Source organism: Ciconia boyciana, chromosome 9 (genome assembly GCF_034638445.1).
Source record: "Ciconia boyciana chromosome 9, ASM3463844v1, whole genome shotgun sequence".
NCBI classification, from domain to species: domain Eukaryota; kingdom Metazoa; phylum Chordata; class Aves; order Ciconiiformes; family Ciconiidae; genus Ciconia; species Ciconia boyciana.
The window spans coordinates 46,497,368-46,515,542 of record NC_132942.1 but is presented as its reverse complement, the minus strand read 5'-3'; the positions used below and the strand labels follow the sequence as shown (position 1 = coordinate 46,515,542).

Sequence of the window (18,175 nt, the reverse complement as noted above, 5' to 3'; positions counted from 1 at the left end):
TGGGGCTTGTGTGGAGCCCTCGCAGGGCTTCCCCGGGGGCGGCTGAGGAGCCCTTGTCTGCAGGGGCTGCCTGGGGCTCTGGGGGTTCTCCCCCCCCCCCCGTGTGGGGGTGTCTGTGGGGTTCTCTCCCCCCGCACCCCCCCCGTGTGTGTGTGGGTCTGTGGGGTTCTCCCCCTCTCTCCCGTGTGTGCGTGGGGTCTGTGGGGTTCTCTCCCCCCCCGTGTGGGGGGGTCTGTGGGGTTCTCCCCTCTCTCCCGTGTGTGTGGGGGGGTCTGTGGGGTTCTCCCCCCTCTCTCCCGTGTGTGTGGGGGTCTGTGGGGTTCTCCCCCCTCTCTCCCGTGTGTGGGGGTGTCCCTGGGTGTCCTGTCCACCCCCCCGCCCCTCTCTTCCGGCCGCGCCCTCCATGGCCGGAAGTCCTCCCGCGACCACGTGACCGCACACAGTTTCCCGACGCCGGAAGTCCGCCGAGGGCCTGGTAGCACGTCTTGTCTAGCGGTGGTTGGACTCTATGGTGGTTGCCACTCCTGTAGGCTCTGGCCGCCATGTCTATGGTGCAGGTGGGCTAGAGTGGCTCTTCTCGCGGAGCACTGTGGGGCGGCTATGGCGGCGCTGAGGGAGCTGGTTTGCGGTCGCTGAGGTAACTACAAGCGGGTGGGGGGTTGTGGGGCCGAGGGCGGCCGGGCCGGGGCAGGGCAGCGCTCCGGCGCCGACCCCGACCCCGGCCCTCCCGCTGACCAGAGCCCCGCAGGCCCCATGGGTGCCCGCCGCGGCCCGGCCGCCCGGCCCTGCGCGGCGTGGTAGCGGCCGGCGGCGATGGCCGAGGCGAGCGAGGAGTCGCTGCACCGGCTGGCGGGGACGAGCCCGGACGCCGAGGCCGGCGGGCTGGTCCTGCGGAGGCGGAGCGCCGCCGCCGAGCAGCACGTCTTCAAGGCGCCGGCACCACGGGCCTCCCTGCTGGGCCTGGACGTGCTGGCGGCCCAGAAGCGGCGGGAGCGCGAGGAGGAGGCGGCCGGTGGGAAGCGGTCCCGGGTCTCCTCCTACAAGGACTGGGAAGAGGGCCGTGACGAGGCGGGCAGCCCCGAGGAGGACGAGGAGGAGGAGGAGACCGATCGGAGCAGCCGGAGCGCTCGCAAGGACAGGTGGGGTCTGCACGGGGGCTCCTGCTGCGAGCCGGGGCACCGGGCGCTTCGCAGCCGGCGGATCCCTGCCGGGGGGGACGAGCGTGAGCGAGGGGTGCGGGCACGGTCAGTGCCTGCGGGGGCCGCGCCCTGTAACAGCGGGGCTGTAACCTCCTGTGTGGCGGGGAGGTCTGGAGATCTCCTCCAGGGGGAGGACTCTGGGCACTCTGAAGATCTGAGGAGGTCTGGGAAAAGGTCCGGGGAAAACGCCCTCCCGCAGGCGTTACGGGCAGGAGCGCTTTTAGATGCTGCTAGGCCTGCAATCACCAGTCGTCCTAGTCGTGAGCCTGTCTGCTTCCGGGTGCCTGGCGGCAGCGGCCTGCTCAGAAGTGCAGGTGTCTGAGAGCATCAGCGGACTTGGTGGGCTGTTAGCAAAGGATGGAGAGAGCACTTTTAGCCATAAGCTTCTGCTATAGTAGATGTTAGAACTAGAGTCGTACGAGACAAGTCAAAGGCCAGCTGTTCCTCAGCACTGTTGAGCTTTTCTTCTCTCTGCTCTGCCTTTCCAGGCATTACCGTTCTGTCCATGTGGAAACACCTTCCTACACGGGGGGTGTCAGCGAGGAGTTTTGGGAACGCAGCCGGCAGCGGGAAAGGGAGCGTCGGGAGCATGGTGTCTTCGCCTCCTCCAAGGAGGAGAAGGAACGCAAGAAGGAACGCAGTAGGGATCGGGACCACGATCGTAAACGGGACCGCGGTAACTGCTCAGAGACCTTTGTGACTCTTCCTGCTTAGGGTTTGGGCTTGTCCCTCAGCCTGTTTGAAGTCCTTAACTAATGTTCGTGGTGTTTTCTGCAGCAGGCTTGGGAAGCCCGTCTGTGCGCTGAGCACCTCATCTTACTTTCTTTTCGCAGAGGAGCGGGACAGAAGTCGTCACAGCAGCAGATCAGAGAGGGATGGCTCATCGGAGCGGAGCAGCAGGAGGAGCAGCGAACCGGAGAGCCCCAGACATCGGCCCAAAGGTGGGATTGGGACCCGGTAGAGTTCTGGTGTGAGACCTGACAGGAAGGGGCTTGTTCTTTTTTTTTTTGTTTCCTGCTGGTTTGGTCAGGACGAGTGTGGGTAGAAAAGCCTGTATCTTCTAACATTTGTGGTTAGGGCAAGCATAAAACTCCTAGGTTGACCTGGGTCTGGGAGCAATCTGCCAGCTGTGTGTGTGAAAATCTGGCTGATCTCTGCGCAGTGGGGTCTGTTCTGGGTCTATGCGATAGAAACGTGGTCCTTTGGAATCGCGGGGTCAGCCCCTTCCCTTAGAGGGAGGGCGGGCAAATGGGTACCCTCTCTCCGTGCTCCTTGCTAGAAGGTGTAAGGTGGCTCCAGGTGCTTGGGGTCACTGTTTGAACATCAGGTGCCAAACCCCATCTCCTCTGCTAGATGCAGCCACGCCGTCTCGCTCGAGCTGGGAGGAAGACGATGGCGGCTACAGCAGTGCCCGCCGCTCGCAGTGGGAATCTCCCTCACCCATGCCTTCCAGCCGAGACTCAGAGCGCAGCCACCGGGCGTCATCACTGCGGGACACGGACCGGAGAGACCGGGACAGGTATCAGTGCCTGGGGCTGCATCTATGAGCTGCTGAGCTGCAGAAAGGGGAGGGCGTGTGTAAGAGCAGCGCCTGGCTGTGGGCACCAATTCCTCCCTCGTGCCGTTTTTTCAGGTCTGTGAGGAGCAGGTACTCGGATAAGACGCCATTGCCCACCCCGTCATACAAATACAACGAGTGGGCTGACGACCGGAGACACCTGGGGGCCACGCCGCGGCTGTCCAGAGGGAGAGGTGAGAGCCTGGGCTGAGCTGCCTGGGCTGGGCAGCGGCAGAATCCCCTTCCCCTGCCAGCAGAAGGTCGGGCTATGTGGGATTCCCTACAGAGCGGCAGCAGGGCCGGCGCCCCGACTGACCGGCTCCCCCCCCCCCAGGCCGGCGTGCAGATGGGGAGGAGGGCATCACCTTCGAGACGGAGGAGGAGCGGCAGCAGTGGGAGGACGACCAGCGGGTGAGAGCCCGAGGGCGGGCGAGGAGCAGGGCGGGCAGCGGGCTGGGGGCTGCCGGGCCGGGCCGCGGGGCCGCCGCTGGCCAGTGGGAGGGGGTGGGGAGTGGCGGGAGGGCCCGGCCCAGGGAGCGTCTCTAGGGCTGCACCTCTCCCCTCCCAGCAAGCCGACCGGGACTGGTACATGATGGATGAGGGCTACGATGAGTTTCACAACCCCTTGGCCTACTCCTCTGAGGAGTATGTGAAGAAGCGGGAGCAGCACTTGCACAAGCAGAGGCAGAAGCGCATCTCGGCGCAGCGGCGGCAGATCAATGAGGTAGGCGTGAGATGCGGGGTCGGCCGCTCTGAGCGTGTGGGCGCTGCTTGTTTTGCTGCCCCTTGAGAGGCCCGCTTGCTGGCGGCAAAGGCTGAGTCCTTGCTCTGGGGTGGAGGAGCACAGTCTGTGTCCTGGCCCAGACTGAACGAGGGCTCACAGGGAAACTATTGTTAAGTTCCCCTAGAAAGCGCAGCCCTGCATCTGCTGCGTGGGGCAGAAGTCGCAATCAGGGTGACTGCGGTGGATCGCAGCGTCCGGGGCAGCAGGAATGCAGAGGGCTATGCTCCTGCTATTCTGGGGGGTGAGTTTCATTGCTAGGGTTGTCTTCTGTTGGCCCAGTGGACGCTGGGGGCCGCTGCCCTCGGCACGGGTGGGATTATGTCCAGGCTTCCTGGTGTATTCTGAGTATGGCAGGGGCCTTGTGGACAATGTCTGTCCTGCATTTCCTTGGAGGCAGTCCTGTTGACCATGTGCCTCATATAGCCAGTCTGTGTTTCCCGTACCCTGCTGCTTCCAGTTGCTGTTTCTTGCCTAGGGCTTATTTTCGGGCTCCCTAGGCCGGAACCATCAGTTTCATCCTATTGTCGGTGCGGGCCCCGACCTGATCTCAGTGTTCTGGTGTGATCTCTTGGGCTTTCTGTGGGGCTTCTGTCTATTTTCTGATATGTTGTTTCCGGCAGGATAACGAGCGCTGGGAGACGAATCGCATGCTGACCAGTGGTGTGGTTCATCGGATTGAAGTGGACGAAGATTTTGAGGAGGATAACTCTGCTAAAGTGCATCTGTTGGTGCACAACCTAGTCCCCCCTTTCCTAGATGGAAGGATTGTCTTCACCAAGCAGGTAGAGGCTGTGGCCGATGGCGCTGATGGCAGGGAGCCCCGCAAGTGTGAGCTCTCTGTACTGAAGCAATACCTCTTCCCTCTAGCCAGAGCCAGTCATCCCTGTCAAGGATGCCACCTCAGATTTGGCCATCATAGCCCGGAAAGGCAGCCAATTGGTGCGCAAGCACAGGGAGCAAAAGGAGCGTAAGAGGGTATGCTGTGACTTTTTGGCTGACTGCCCCACTGTACACATGCTATGTAGTGCCTCACAGCCTTTGTTTGGACTTTGCAGAATGCAGGCTTTGGCAGCAATGATGATAAGGAGTTCATATTTTTATGACTGGGGATATTCTGGCAGCCCAGCTCATTGCATTGGCTCGTAAGCAGCTGCTGCGATGTGATTTCCTCAGGCACTGCCTGGGACGTGAATCACTGTGCGCTTGTGCAGAGGAGTCTGATCCGAAGGACGTTGGGATCATGGGAGAAGAGAGCAGGTGGAGGAATGCAGGGCAGCTTAGGGACAGTCAGCATGGTGGCAGGATATATCTTGTCGTGTCTCAGCAGAAGAGTTGTGAGGAGGAGTATGCAATAACATAGCATATTAGTTTTTGGGGGTGTTTTCTAGGGACTTTCTCTAAAGTTTACGTGATAGCTGTGCGGAAAGCACAGATGTGTTCCTTGTAAATTGAAACTGAGCTGGATTTGAGCTACGTATGAGCAGAACGGAGATGGAAGCTAAACTGATATCAGAAGCGAGAGCAAACAGGAAGGTGGGAGAGGGGCTTGTGACCACCCGTCCAGAGCAGGAGGATTATCTCTGGTTCAGATTTGTGTAGGTTTAAGTTCAAATTTAATGGAAAGGTCAGCAGCTGGAACCATTTTCTAGGAGGCGGTTGGTCATCCTGTGCCTGAAGTCTCTGTATCCAGACCAGTGTCTAAAAGCTCTGCTGCAGCTCACTTGGAAGAGGGGGACTTGATATAGGAATGGGGTGTGCGTTCTGCGTTGTAGCATTGGGGAATTGTGGGGCTAATATGATTTCCTAGTCTCATGAGTAGGATTGGAGAAGAACGATTTGTCAGTGCTTGCTGTGACAAAGTTATGCGGCTCTCTGTCCTTCCAGGCTCAGCATAAGCACTGGGAGCTGGCAGGCACAAAACTGGGAGACATTATGGGGATCAAGAAGGAGGAGGAGAAGGACGAGATGGTGACAGAAGATGGCAAAGTGGATTACAGGTAGGAGCTTGCTTTGAATTACTCCTGCTCAGCTGGTGAGGGGGGCTGTAGGTGTAGCAAAGTGTGTGGAGAGGCAGCTTCAGGACTTCTGGTGTTTCCTTAGGACTGAGCAGAAGTTTGCTGAACACATGAAAGAAAAAAGTGAAGCCAGCAGCGAGTTCGCCAAGAAGAAATCAATCCTGGAGCAGAGGCAATATCTGCCCATCTTTGCTGTGCAGCAGGAGCTGCTCTCCATCCTCAGGTATGGCTGCTAGGGAGCTGGTCATAGAGCATCCCCAGGGCATTGGCCTATATCTCAGGAACCCAAGTGAGAAATTCTTCCAGATACATGGCCTGTTTGGAAGCTGTACCCTCAGGAAACAAAGCCCATTGCTTTGTGTGGTTGGTGGCAGCTCTCCTGCCTGAGTAGGATGACGCTTGGGTGGCCAGCCAGGGCTGTGAATGCAAAAGCCCTTCTTTGTGGTGTATGAAGAAATACTTTTTCCCTTTCTTCAGAGACAACAGCATTGTGATTGTGGTGGGGGAGACGGGGAGTGGGAAGACGACTCAGCTGACGCAGTACCTCCATGAGGATGGCTATACAGACTATGGCATGATTGGCTGCACCCAGCCCCGCAGAGTGGCGGCCATGTCAGTTGCCAAGCGTGTCAGTGAAGAGATGGGGGTGCGTCTGGGAGAGGAGGTGAGTCTGGCAGTGGGTGCAGGGGTGCAGCCTCATGACAGTGAGCACACGGGGCTGTTGGGAGACTTGCTGGTATCTCTGCCCTCCCAGGTGGGCTATGCCATCCGCTTTGAGGACTGCACGTCCGAGAACACAGTGATCAAATACATGACAGATGGGATCCTTCTTCGTGAGTCACTGCGAGAGGCTGACCTGGACAACTACAGTGCTATCATCATGGATGAGGCACATGAGCGCTCACTCAATACGGACGTGCTCTTTGGCCTGCTTCGGGAGGTGTGTGTGAGCCTGGACTAGAGGACAGCAGCACAGAGCACATGAGCTGGTCTTAAAGCAGAGTATTGGCAGGGACAGCCCTTCTCTGCCAGGTCTGGGAGAGGGAAGCAGAGCTGCCACATCTCTGTCTGCATGTGCTGCTCCAACATCCTGGTCCCTGGTTCTGGGGGGTTAAATCTCCCCTGGTGCCTGAGTGCTGCCAGAGGCTTGCTGGCTAAGTGTCAGAAACTCTAGGTACAGAGATCTTTGCTGGCTTAAGGCTTCCTGGATCGAGGTCAGCGGGTCTTTTTAACTGCACAGGTCCTATAGCATCTGTGTTCCCTGGCATTAGTGGCCAGTGCCTCTAGAGTACAGCAGAAGCTCTGTCCTGTGGTGTTGTCTCGGTAATAATGGAAGCAGCCTGCAGCCACGCACAGATGCCCCTTCCTTATTGTTCCTTTCATCTGCTTTCTAGGTGGTGGCCCGACGCTCAGATCTGAAGCTTGTTGTCACCTCAGCTACCATGGATGCAGATAAGTTTGCCTCCTTTTTTGGGAACGTTCCTATTTTCCACATTCCTGGGCGCACTTTCCCTGTTGATATTCTTTTCAGCAAGGTATGGTAAACGTTGCAGAGGGAAGTTCTGTTGTGACGGGAGGGGGTTGTGACTTGGGTGTACTGTACTCTCTGGTGGACAGAAAGGATAGAGGAGGAGTAGCCGTGCTATGATGCAGTCTTGCGTGCGGGACGGGGCAGGTGAGATTACTGGCGTCTGTAACGTGGGCTGTGCCTTTCAGACCCCACAAGAGGATTACGTGGAGGCTGCAGTGAAACAAGCCCTGCAGGTCCATTTGTCTGGTGCTCCCGGAGACATCCTCGTCTTCATGCCTGGCCAGGAGGACATAGAGGTGAGCTGGAAGGGCAGGCACTGCCCTACCCCCTTGTTGTTTTAATCTTATGATTACACCCCTCTTTGTGTCTAGGTGACCTCAGAGCAAATTGTGGAGCACCTTGAGGAGCTGGAGAAGGCGCCTGCTCTTGCTGTACTGCCTATCTATTCTCAGCTACCATCGGACTTGCAGGCCAAGATCTTCCAGAAGGTGCTGATGTGTGCTCTGTGAATAGGGGTGGGGACAGGGGAAACTAGTGAAGGGAAGACTACTGAGCATGAGTGAGAGGTGCAGTGCAGACATGCCTTTTGTATTGCATGTGGAGGGCAAGAGAAAGCATGTGCCCCCCTCGGCTTCCCAGGAGAGTCACCCCTGTCCTTCTGGGTTCTGTATTGCTGCTCTGCACTCTTCCTCAGTGGTGCAGAGGCCCTTGCCCAGGGGTTTGACTGATGTGCAGTATGCTTGCAGGCTCCAGATGGGGTCAGGAAGTGCATTGTTGCCACTAACATTGCAGAGACCTCACTGACAGTGGATGGCATCATGTTTGTGATTGACTCTGGCTACTGCAAGTTGAAGGTAAGTAAAGATTTCCTGTACTGTTTATGTCTGCGATCTCTGGGGTTGGGTTGAGGGACCTCTGTGGTAGTGACGCAGCCTTCCTCTTACTTCAGTCTGTTCTTGTGCCCTGCAGGTTTTCAATCCCCGTATAGGCATGGATGCGCTGCAGATCTACCCCATCAGTCAAGCCAATGCCAATCAGAGGGCAGGCCGAGCTGGCCGAACAGGCCCAGGCCACTGCTTCAGGTAGGCGTGTCACCAGTGATCCTGTTCCTGTCGTATCTGCAGCTTGGCATCAGGTTATATATATTTTTTTCTTACTGGAGCTGTTCATTATCTTGAACTTCTGGGGGGATGAGGGCAGTAGGCAGGCCTTGAGGCCTTCTCTTTTGGACCCCATGCCTCTGCAGAGGAAAGGGTGGGCTCCAGTTTCTTCCCTTGCCCATCTTCACTTGTGGCTGTTCTGCCCTTGATGCTGTCAGAAAAGCAGCCAAGCCAAAGGCAGCTTTCTCAAGGCTTTGCTTTGAGACTAGTCTGCGCCCAGGGAAGGACTGTGCTTGAGAGGGGGTTGAGTACGCTGTACTGCAGCCCCCGCACCCTTATGTGCTGGGGAGGCCGCACTTTGGCCAGGGCAGAGGTTCCTCCCTGGGGTCCTGCTGGCTGGCCTGGCCGAGTGCAGAGCTGCTGCCCCGTGCCGTGCCTGGCTGGGCTGGGCAACGGCTGGTGAGTCAGTAAGGAACGCAGTGGCCTGAATGGGAGGAGCATGCTTTTGGCATCTGTTCCCCAGGCTCTACACCCAGAGCGCCTACAAGAATGAGCTGCTGACAACCACGGTGCCCGAGATCCAGCGCACCAACCTTGCCAACGTAGTGCTTTTGCTCAAGTCCCTGGGTGTGCAGGACCTGCTGCAGTTCCACTTCATGGATCCGCCCCCCGAGGACAACATGCTGAACTCCATGTACCAGCTGTGGATCCTGGGGGCCCTGGATAACACAGGTATTGGCTGCTGGGGCAAGCCGTCAGCCCATGGGCCTGGGACCTGCCCAGCTGCTGATCCCTGTGCTGTTCCTACAGGTGGTCTGACCTCAACAGGACGTCTCATGGTGGAGTTCCCACTGGATCCTGCACTCTCCAAAATGCTCATTGTCTCCTGCGACATGGGTTGCAGCTCTGAGATCTTGCTCATTGTCTCCATGTTGTCTGTGCCTGCCATCTTTTATCGGCCAAAGGTACCTGTTTGCTGTTTCAGCAGTTTGGGGCCTTCCCCTGCCCTTTGACTAACCTGTGTTCTTTGCTCACCCTTCAGGGCCGAGAGGAGGAGAGTGACCAAGTGCGGGAGAAGTTTGCTGTTCCAGAGAGTGATCACTTGACTTATCTGAATGTTTACCTGCAGTGGAAGAACAACAGCTATTCTACGCTGTGGTGCAATCAGCACTTCATCCATGCCAAGGCCATGCGGAAGGTGAGGCTGTGGCAACGAGGCTGGGGAAGGGAGCCTTACGCAGGAGAGGGATCTGACTGCCACCTCCTTTGCAGGTGCGGGAGGTGCGTGCCCAGCTCAAGGACATTATGGTGCAGCAGCGGATGAGCCTAGCATCCTGTGGTACTGACTGGGATGTTGTCAGGAAGTGCATCTGTGCTGCGTATTTCCATCAAGCTGCAAAGCTGAAGGTGAGAGGTGTCTGTGCTAGACAGGCTGAGAGGCCCTGTCTGGGAACAGGAGGGCTAACCACACTTCTCTTTGCAGGGCATTGGGGAGTATGTGAACATCCGCACAGGCATGCCCTGCCACCTGCACCCCACGAGCTCTCTGTTTGGCATGGGCTACACACCAGACTACATTGTGTACCATGAGTTGGTCATGACCACCAAGGTGAGCTTGAGCTGAGGGCTAGCAAGAAGGGTGAGGAGTGCTCTGAGGGAGGTGGGAGGGCTTTGCTGTGATACTAGGATCTATCCGAAGGGCAGTTCTCAGCCGTTCTCACCTATACCAACTAGGCGTGTCTGTGTCATCTGCAGAGTCCTGTTTGTCCCTTTGCCCATGTTTTTTCCTGGCCTATGTGGGACATGTTTGAACCCCTTTGTGGCGTCACCAAGTCCAGCCCATAGCAGCTTGTGAGGCCAGGAGGAATTGTCTGGAAGGGGGGATATAGTCCCAGCCTGAGAAGTGCTGTCAGCGAGTGGGGGAGGGAGGGAGCTGCCGTGGCTCTGGAAATGGAGCCCAGGCCCTGAGAGTGCCATCCTGCTACCCTGCTCTTTCCTTCTGTCCCTGCAGGAATACATGCAGTGTGTCACTGCTGTGGATGGAGAGTGGCTGGCAGAGCTGGGCCCCATGTTCTACAGCATCAAACATGCTGGCAAGTCACGCCAGGTGAGTCTCCTGTCCAGGACGAGCTGGCAGACAGCAGGCCCGCTGCATGTCTGTTCTAGTGCAGCGCGTGTGTTTTGACATGGAGGGAACAGGCCTGTGGGCCTGCAGAGAGTCTGCTGCTGGCCAGCCCTCTGCCTGTCCCTGACCTGCTGCTGCCTTGCTCCAGGAGAACCGCCGCCGTGCCAAGGAGGAGGTGTCTGCCATGGAGGAAGAGATGGCTTTGGCTGAGGAGCAGCTGCGTGCCCGGCGGGAGGAGCAGGAGCGCCGTAACCCACTGGGCAGTGCAAGGTAGGTGCTGGCCCTGCCTGGCCATGGGTTGCCTGCTTAAGAGCAGGAGTAGTGAGCTGCGTAGAGGATCCCAACTTCCCCATGGGTGTTCTGGTGCAGGGAAAGGTTGCATCTTCCACTAATCACCCTTGTCCTCTCCTGGCAGATCTACTAAAATCTACACCCCTGGGCGGAAGGAGCAGGGGGAGCCCCTGACGCCACGACGCACCCCAGCCCGCTTTGGCCTCTAAGAAGGCAGTGCCCGTTGCGTTCAGGCTTAAAGATTTCCAGGAGCAGCGGCATCTTAGGAGAGTGCCCAGCTCCTCTGATCGCTCTACTGTGTACTGAGGCTCTCTACAGCTTGTGGCCCAGGAGGGCTTTGGTGCTTGGCACTAATTTTGCTACAGAACAGAAAGAATTTTATTTGTTTAAAGGTTGTCAGTCTAATCCTTGCTTTGTTTTGCGCTGCTTCTTGTCCTGGAGGCGACTGCTGGGTGGAGGCAGCCCTGCAGAATTGTGCAGGGCTGGTACAGTCAAGTCGTTTCCCTGTAGAGTCTGGGACAAGACACAGAATTACACTGACCTAGAGGGCGAAGACAACCTGTTCCTGGCCCATGCTACTGCAGAGCCAGTTCTCCCACAACCCGTGCCCTGGGCAGGCAGCCGGTGCCCAGCTGTCCCTGTACGCACGTAGGCCCAGCCGCGTTTCAGCCCAGGCTCTGCCAGGAATTCTGCTCACCTTCAGCTGCTCACACTTGTGGTGCTGTTCATGTGTTCTGACCGTGAGGCACATGTTTTCCTCCTGCATCCTGCCCAGTGTGTCTTGAGGACGCCTGGAGGAAAGGCAGGGGAGATGAGGTGATGCAGTGGTGCAGAGACAGTCCCGATCTGCTGGCCTTGCAGGAGCTTGGGTAGTCCAGCACTTGTCCATCTGTCCCATACACCCCTGCCGGCAGCAGTAACTGCTGTGTGCAGAGAGCTCAGCCCCGCTCCCCATGTTCACCGCTTACTCCTTTTCGCCTGTCAGCTCTGCGGTCTGCTTGATTTGCCGCTGGATCTTGTGCCCTAGTTTCTCATTTGACTGCCTGAAAACAAGGCGTGAGCTGGTGTGAGGAGAATGCAGCCACCTGCCGCTCTGCTCCAGTAAGGCTTCTCACTCACATCTGCTCCTTCACATGCTGGCTGATGTTGACCAGCACCAGCTCCCTCTCCTTGTGCGGCCTGCTGCTGTCAGAGCATGCCAGGGTGGGGGAAGAGCGCAGGGTTTCTACCTGGAAAGCATGACCCCCAGTGCCATGTGTGAACCAGCATGTGACTGCTCTTCCCAGCCTCTGTGTGCCCGGGGCTGAAGGCAGTTGGAGAAACTGGGCTGTGCTGGGGCAGCAGCCTTTGGGGCTGAGCAGAGGGGCTGGAGATGCTGGTGTCTCGGGAGAGCTGCTCTGGAGAAGAACCGTTACCTCAGCACTACTGGCCGTGAACATCTGTCATAACATGGTAGTTTCATGCTGAGGGACTTCAGGCAACGGAGCAAAGAGGGCTAGTTTAAGGGGAGCAAGATGCTCAGCCCTGCTGCTGCTGCTGTCAGACCCGCTTCCTCCTCCCTTGGTGGCCTGGGATCTGCAGTAGGCTGTCCCCTGTCCTGTCCCCACCTCTGCCTGGCCTGTGGGCCAGGATCCGTCATTCCCTGGTGCTAGGGGCCCAGCCTGCACCCCTGCCCTTGGGCTGTGGTGCTGCCTGTGTCTGTCCTGCACCTGCTCCATGGCCTTGCTGAGCTCTTCCTTGAGGAAAGCCAGCTCCACCTTGCAAACAACCAGCTCCTCTTCTCGCATAGCCAGAGCTCGCTCGCTGTCCTGGTGTAGCTGCTGCCAGCGTTGGGCTCGGCTGCTCAGCTCCCGCAGCCTCTCCTGGAGGGAGAAGGCCTGCCGGTGGCACAGAGAGGCAGTGAGAGGGACAGGCTGAGCGGACTCCCGGTGCCCTATGGGAAGGCTTGGGGCACGCTTACCTCCTGCTTGCTCTGCTCCTGGGACCCCTGCAGCTTCCGCAGCTCCCAGTGGAGCTGCTGCCTCTGTTCCTCGTAGGCTGCAATCTTCTCCTCCTGCTTGGCTTTCTCTTGCTGGGCTTGGGCCAGCTCTGCCTGCAGGGTAGCCATGTCCTGCACCTGCATGTGAAGTTGTGGGGCAGGGAGGGCGGTTGGCCAAGCTGTGGGCAGGCTGGGCCCCCCCCCAGGGACTAGTGCTGCCCAGGAGCAGGAAAGGGCTCTGCAGCACTTTGCTGCTCTGGCACTGAGGGCTGCATGGTGGCTGGTTGCATCTGGAGGCTGTCCTGTCCCTGTCCTCACCTGTTGCAGCAGCTCTGCCAGGTGCTTTCTGTTGGAGGCCACTTCCAGCTGCAGGCCTTGGATGGTCTCCTTGGCTCCGCTAAGCTGCTGCAGACGTTGCTGCTCCCGGGCCTGGGTGGCTCCCAGCTCATCCTGCAGCCGAGCCAGGCTGTGCCACAGGCCCTGGCTCTGCTCCTCCTGTGCCCCCAGCTGCAGAGAAGGCAATGCGTCAGTGGGTGCTGCACTGCTGTGCTGGTGCTGCTTCCTGCCAGAGCGAGGTCTGTGCCCTCTCTCCTGCTGCCGATCCCAGCTCGCTGCCCGCTCCTGCAGCACAGGCTTTGCTGCAGGGCTTTATTCTCTCTCTTGAGGGTGCTCGTCCACTCCTTTGCCTGCTGCAGCTCTTGCTAGAGCTTTTCCTTCCTGTCCTGCTGACTGCACGGCTCCCCTTGCAGCTCCCATGGTGTGGCAGCCTCCTCCTGGCACTGGGCAGGCCCTGGGTTGTCCATGGGGCAGGGGAGACTGGGGCCAGGCTGATGGAGGGACCCCACAGCAGGTCCTGCTCCCTCCCTACCTGCTCCCTCAGGGCTTGGAGCTGTTCCTGGCTCCTCTGCAGCTTCTCTTCCGCATGGGCCGCAGCGTGCATGTGTCGCAGCGCCTGCTCAAGGGTCACCTGCTGTTTCCACTGCCACTGGCTCAGCTCTGCCTGGAGCCGCGCTGCCAGCTCCCTGGGGGCAAGGGCACAGTCTGAGCTGTGGCAGCCCCAGGCTGCCCTCCCTTGACGGAGTGGGCGCAGGCAGAACCCTGCTCGGGCTCTGGCTGTGCCAGGGACAGCCAGCCTCAGGGCCTGCCTACCTGCTCTGTGCCTGCTCAGCCTTGCTGCTGGCTGCTTCCTTCTGCAGCGCCTGCAGCTCGGCCTCCACCTCGCAGTTGGCCTCGTGCTGCACGCCCTTCCCCAGGCACAGGCACGGCTGCTCCTCGGTGCGCTGCAGGATGCTGGGGGCTGGCAGCTGCTGTGCCGGTGCCTGGGCTGCTTGAGACAGTGGGGGCTGGCTGGCATTGCCCCCCCCCCCCCCCCCCCATCCCAGGGCTTCTGTGGGAAGCGGAGCAGGGCTCAGCCCTGCAGTGCGGTTTTGGGACGCTTGCTCTTGTGGCTCCTATGCCTCCCTGGCTGTTTCCCCTCGGGCTTGGGGAGCTGCCTCTCCACCTTCCCAGAACTGCACGGGCAAACACTGTCTGCCCTGTAACTCTGCAACTAGCGATGCCCCAAAAGCACAGGGAGCCTGTGGTGCCCGCAGGGCCTTGTCATTCCCCCATCGGTGCACCCGGATGGACCGAGTGCTGCTGCAGTGCGTGGACGTGCAGTAACTGATGGGGAGGTGCTGCCTGCTGCCTCCTGGGGTGCTTTCCTGCCTCATCCTCCAGCCGCGTGCGCACTGACCCTGACGGGTCAGATGTCTCCTTGCTGCTGCTTTCTGCCCTCGGGGCAAGCCATGGGCTCCAGCTCTGGCTGGGCCTGGGCTCCCCACTGGAGCCACCGAGAGCGTGGAACCCAGCGTGCCGGCTGCAGGTTCCAGCCCTCGCAGTCCCAGCCCTGTGGCCCTGGATGCCCCCTCCTTGCCCACCCCACCTTCCTCAGCACTGCTTCGCGCGGCTGCCCTCCCCAGCTGCGTGTCCTGTGCCCGGTACCGGCGCTCCTCAGCTGCCTGCTTCTGCCTGCAGTGCATCATCTCTGCGCCTACCACCACCTGTGTGAGCGGCACGGCCACGCGCTGTCTGCCGGCTCCTGCTGGCCCCGGCGCTGTGGCTGCTGGGCTGCCGGCACTGACCTGCTCGAGCAGCTCTGTGCGCTCCTTCAGAATATTGTAGCTGGTGTCAGAATGGCTGTGGGTGGCCACGTAGGAGGTGACCTCTGTCTGCACCGCCTCATCCTTCTGGTCCTGTGGAGAGGTGCATCACTGGCCTGTGGGTACCCAGCAAGTGTGCGGGACCCCCTGGATCGCCCCGAGCCCTGCTGTGGAGAGGCTGGGGCTGGAGAAGCAGCTGGTTTGGGACAACCCACAGGCAATGGGCTGTCGGGGAGGGCCTGTGGCAGAGGGATGTGGTCTGCACCAGGTGGGAGGCAGGATGGCTGCTGGCTCCTGGCCCTCTCATCCCCGTGCAGCCCCCACAGTGCCCTCCCTGTTGCGGCAGTGTCTGCTGGACAGCCAGCAGCCTTGGAAAGGCATCCCTGCGGTCCCTGACCTGTGACAGGGCACGGGCACATGAGGAGAGCAGGGAGCCCAGCTCGCTGGCAAGGCTGTGGGCTGCAGCAGTGCCACCGGCCCTGGGATGGCGCCCAGGGTGTCAGTGGGGCCATCGGGGGCTGCGGTCTTCCAGCCCTGCTCAGCTGGGTGGACTGGGCCGTGCCAGCCATGCCTGCCCTGTGCCTAGGCTGGCTGGGCCGCTCCATACAGGGTGTGGTGCTAAATCCTTGTCCCTCATGTGGCTGGCAGGACGTCCCCTGCCCTCCCCTGGGGAGGCTGGTCACCGGCTGTTTGCACAGGCAGGGCTGCTGGGCAGGCATGGTGCCTAGCCCGTGATGGGATGGCTGTGGGGGGCACAGGGCCAAGGGTGGGGGACTCATGCAGCCTGGCCTGTGGCCGTTGTGCCCGGCAGCGGTACCTTGCCCATCACTGCCCGGTAATGCTGCATCAGAAAGACCAAGTCCTGGTGCTTCTGCTGCACTGCACACTCCTGCTGCTGCAGCTGGACCAGCCGCTCGCGGTTCGTGCCCCTGCAGAAGTCCAGGTCCAGCTGCAGCGCCTGTATTGAGGCCAGCACCTGTGCTGGCTCCAGCTCCTGCTGCTGTGTGTCCTGGCATGCCTGGGGCTCCGCTTGCCGTGGCTCCGGCACCGACGCTTGCCTTTGGCCCTAGGACATAGCATGAGCAGCATCTGTCTGGCTCACTGCTGTGGCCAGCCCATCTGGCAGCTCCTGCCAGGCACTGGGGCTGCACAACCACACTGGCAGCCCAGGTTTTGGTCAGAGAGCAGCAGTGGAGTGTGCTGACGACTGTTGGGTGCAGACCTCTCCCCGCCAGGCAGCACCCCCCGTGTGTGCTCTGACAGTCCCCCCGGGCTCACCGACAGCCAAGCCCAGACACTGCCGGCACTCGGCACCGCAGCGATGCCAGCACGAGCCGCGGCTGCTGTGGGAAATGGTGGCAGTGGGACCAGTGCAGCCGCAGCAGGACTGGATGCCCCTGAGCCCTTGTGCTTTCCCCAGCCCTGGGGGACGAGCTGTCTGGTGGCACAGGCGAGGGCTGGCCAGGGCCTCCTATACCACACGGCCACCAGCCCGCGGCTACACAACCAGCGCCGGGGGTGGGAGTGGGGTTGGCGCTGCTCACCCGGGGCTGCCAGGTCTCCTGCTGAAGCTGCTGGACGGAGCTGCTCAGCTCTGACGTTGCCTCCTCCGCTCCTGGCAGCCCTCCACAGGGATCCTCAGGCTGGCCCAGAGGTGCACGAACCCCCCTGGATGTGCCACATTTTGGCCACTCTCTCGCTGCTGGAGGGACCACAACACGGGACAGGCCTTTCCCGCTGGCCCCAGACAACACTCGGTCCCAGGGAGGGGGCGGCCAGGGACGTCACCCAGCCCTGCCTGGGGCAGCCCCACCACCCCGTGGCATTGGCACTGCACCTCCCCATCGCAGGAGCTCCCGGTGCCAGCGGGAGATGCCGGGCCTGGGGCTCCTGCAGAAGCACAGCAGAGCTGCGCGGGGGCCCACGGCCCTCCCCTCCCCTCCAGCAGCGCCTGCCCCCGCTCCGCGGAGCACGGCCCCCGCTGCCTGCAGCCCTCACCGCAGCCTTCGTGTGGCATGCTCCTCCTGGACCACGCTCCGTCCCGGGCACGTCATGACATTCTGCCCTGCCTGCAGCCCGCGCCCTGGCCCCTTCTGGGGACAATGCCCAGAACCAGAACCTGGTGACCTGGTGCACCGGGGAACTCCTGGTGCTGGTGCATCCGGCAAGCCCCGTCCCGCCCCGCTGGCACACCCAGCACTGGCACGGGTATGTGGGGAGCCTTGCGGCATCCTCGTGCCACGGCTGGGCCTCGCCAGCCTCACGCTGCCCTTGCACCCCCTTCTCTCTGTGCTACCCGCCTTGCACCATCCTTGTGCCGTGCTCTGGCCCCGCTGCCGGCCGCAGGACACACTGCAGGCCTGCAGCCGGAGGCGGGTGCCAGCGGGGCCGGCAGCGGTGCCACGCTCGGTGCCGTGCCCCTGGGACAGCTGGGCACAGCTGCCTCCCACTGCGCCGGCCTGCGGCTCCCCGAGATGCCCCCAGAGCTGCGCCGAGCTCTCAGGGGAGCTATTGACCACATCGACTGAGGCCGCCGCTCCCTGTTTCTCCCTGTCCAAAAGGGTAAAAATAACAGGAACAAGTTGTCGGAAATGAAATTTCAATTTCTCCACGCCCTTCCCTGTCCATGTGGCTTCCCAGCACAGATCAATAGTGTTTAGACAGCCAAGGAGATTTTTTTTCCTCTCTTAAAGCACCAGATCAATAGCGGCAAAAAAAACCCAAACCCAAACCAAACCCTCTGTGTGTGCGCTCTAGTAAATGTGAACAAATCGGGTCCGGGGCCGCCCAAGCGGTGTGACGGCAGCGGCGGGGGGGTGGGCAGCTCTGCAGCGTGGCCCCTCTGCTCTGCACGCCACGCGCGGGGCACGGCTGGCGGGACCCGCTGCAGGGGCACGTCCTGGCAGGGCTGCAGGCCTCGGGCCCCGCGGGAGGCTGAGTGGGCCCCAGAAGCTTCTTGGGGCAAGCGCAGCGCCCAAGGGCGAGGAGAGGCTCTGCGGATGGACGTGAGCCTGGCCGTCAGCCCGGCTGCTGCTGCGGGGGTCGCCAGAAACCCAGATCAGCAGGCACATGTGCAACACCGATCTGCTGGGGAGAGGGCAACCACCTTTTGCAAAGGGAAATCAAGCTGCTGTGCCACCTTGCAGGAAAGCTTCACCCAGGGCTTTTAGGAAAATGGTCGGCCAGCGCCCAGGGGATGGACTGGTGCCGGCAGGAGGAATCAGTGTCGGGCCTTGGCAGGCAGCGACCTCCTGCCCCATCCCGTGGGGCTGCAGGTCACCCTGTAGCGGGCGGGAGGCATGGGTGCAATTTGCCGAGCTGCCGAAGGACTGTGTAAGACGGTGACCAGACCGAGAGGCAGTGCTAGTTCAGCGTAGGTAAGCGTGCAGCAGTGCGGATGCATGAAACCCAGTCCATAGAGGCAAAATGCTGGTGCGGATGGGATTGCTGGCT

At 60.6% G+C, this 18,175-nt stretch overlaps 2 protein-coding genes across 2 annotated transcripts; one reads left to right on the top strand and one right to left on the bottom strand.

Annotated features, from left to right (window-relative positions):
* Positions 1–483: 483 nt before the first annotated feature.
* DHX38 (DEAH-box helicase 38) lies at positions 484–10,998 on the top strand. Its single transcript, XM_072872598.1, has 27 exons — positions 484–637; positions 749–1,139; positions 1,688–1,875; positions 2,033–2,140; positions 2,553–2,718; positions 2,833–2,951; positions 3,092–3,168; positions 3,326–3,481; positions 4,162–4,323; positions 4,409–4,516; positions 5,426–5,538; positions 5,642–5,779; positions 6,034–6,220; positions 6,311–6,496; positions 6,951–7,091; positions 7,273–7,383; positions 7,459–7,575; positions 7,834–7,941; positions 8,057–8,169; positions 8,711–8,919; positions 8,998–9,152; positions 9,230–9,385; positions 9,460–9,594; positions 9,671–9,796; positions 10,199–10,294; positions 10,461–10,582; positions 10,728–10,998. Exons 2-27 carry the CDS (start codon positions 814–816, stop codon positions 10,810–10,812), a joined length of 3,708 nt encoding a protein of 1,235 aa, XP_072728699.1. The 5' UTR covers positions 484–637; positions 749–813; the 3' UTR covers positions 10,813–10,998.
* On the bottom strand, positions 10,983–16,883 carry PMFBP1 (polyamine modulated factor 1 binding protein 1). Its single transcript, XM_072873210.1, has 9 exons — positions 16,842–16,883; positions 15,540–15,788; positions 14,705–14,815; positions 14,506–14,623; positions 13,731–13,968; positions 13,450–13,603; positions 12,564–13,088; positions 11,301–11,394; positions 10,983–11,116 (listed from the first exon to the last, which is right to left on the bottom strand). Exons 1-8 carry the CDS (start codon positions 16,881–16,883, stop codon positions 11,329–11,331), a joined length of 1,503 nt encoding a protein of 500 aa, XP_072729311.1. The 3' UTR covers positions 10,983–11,116; positions 11,301–11,328.
* Positions 16,884–18,175: the final 1,292 nt, after the last annotated feature.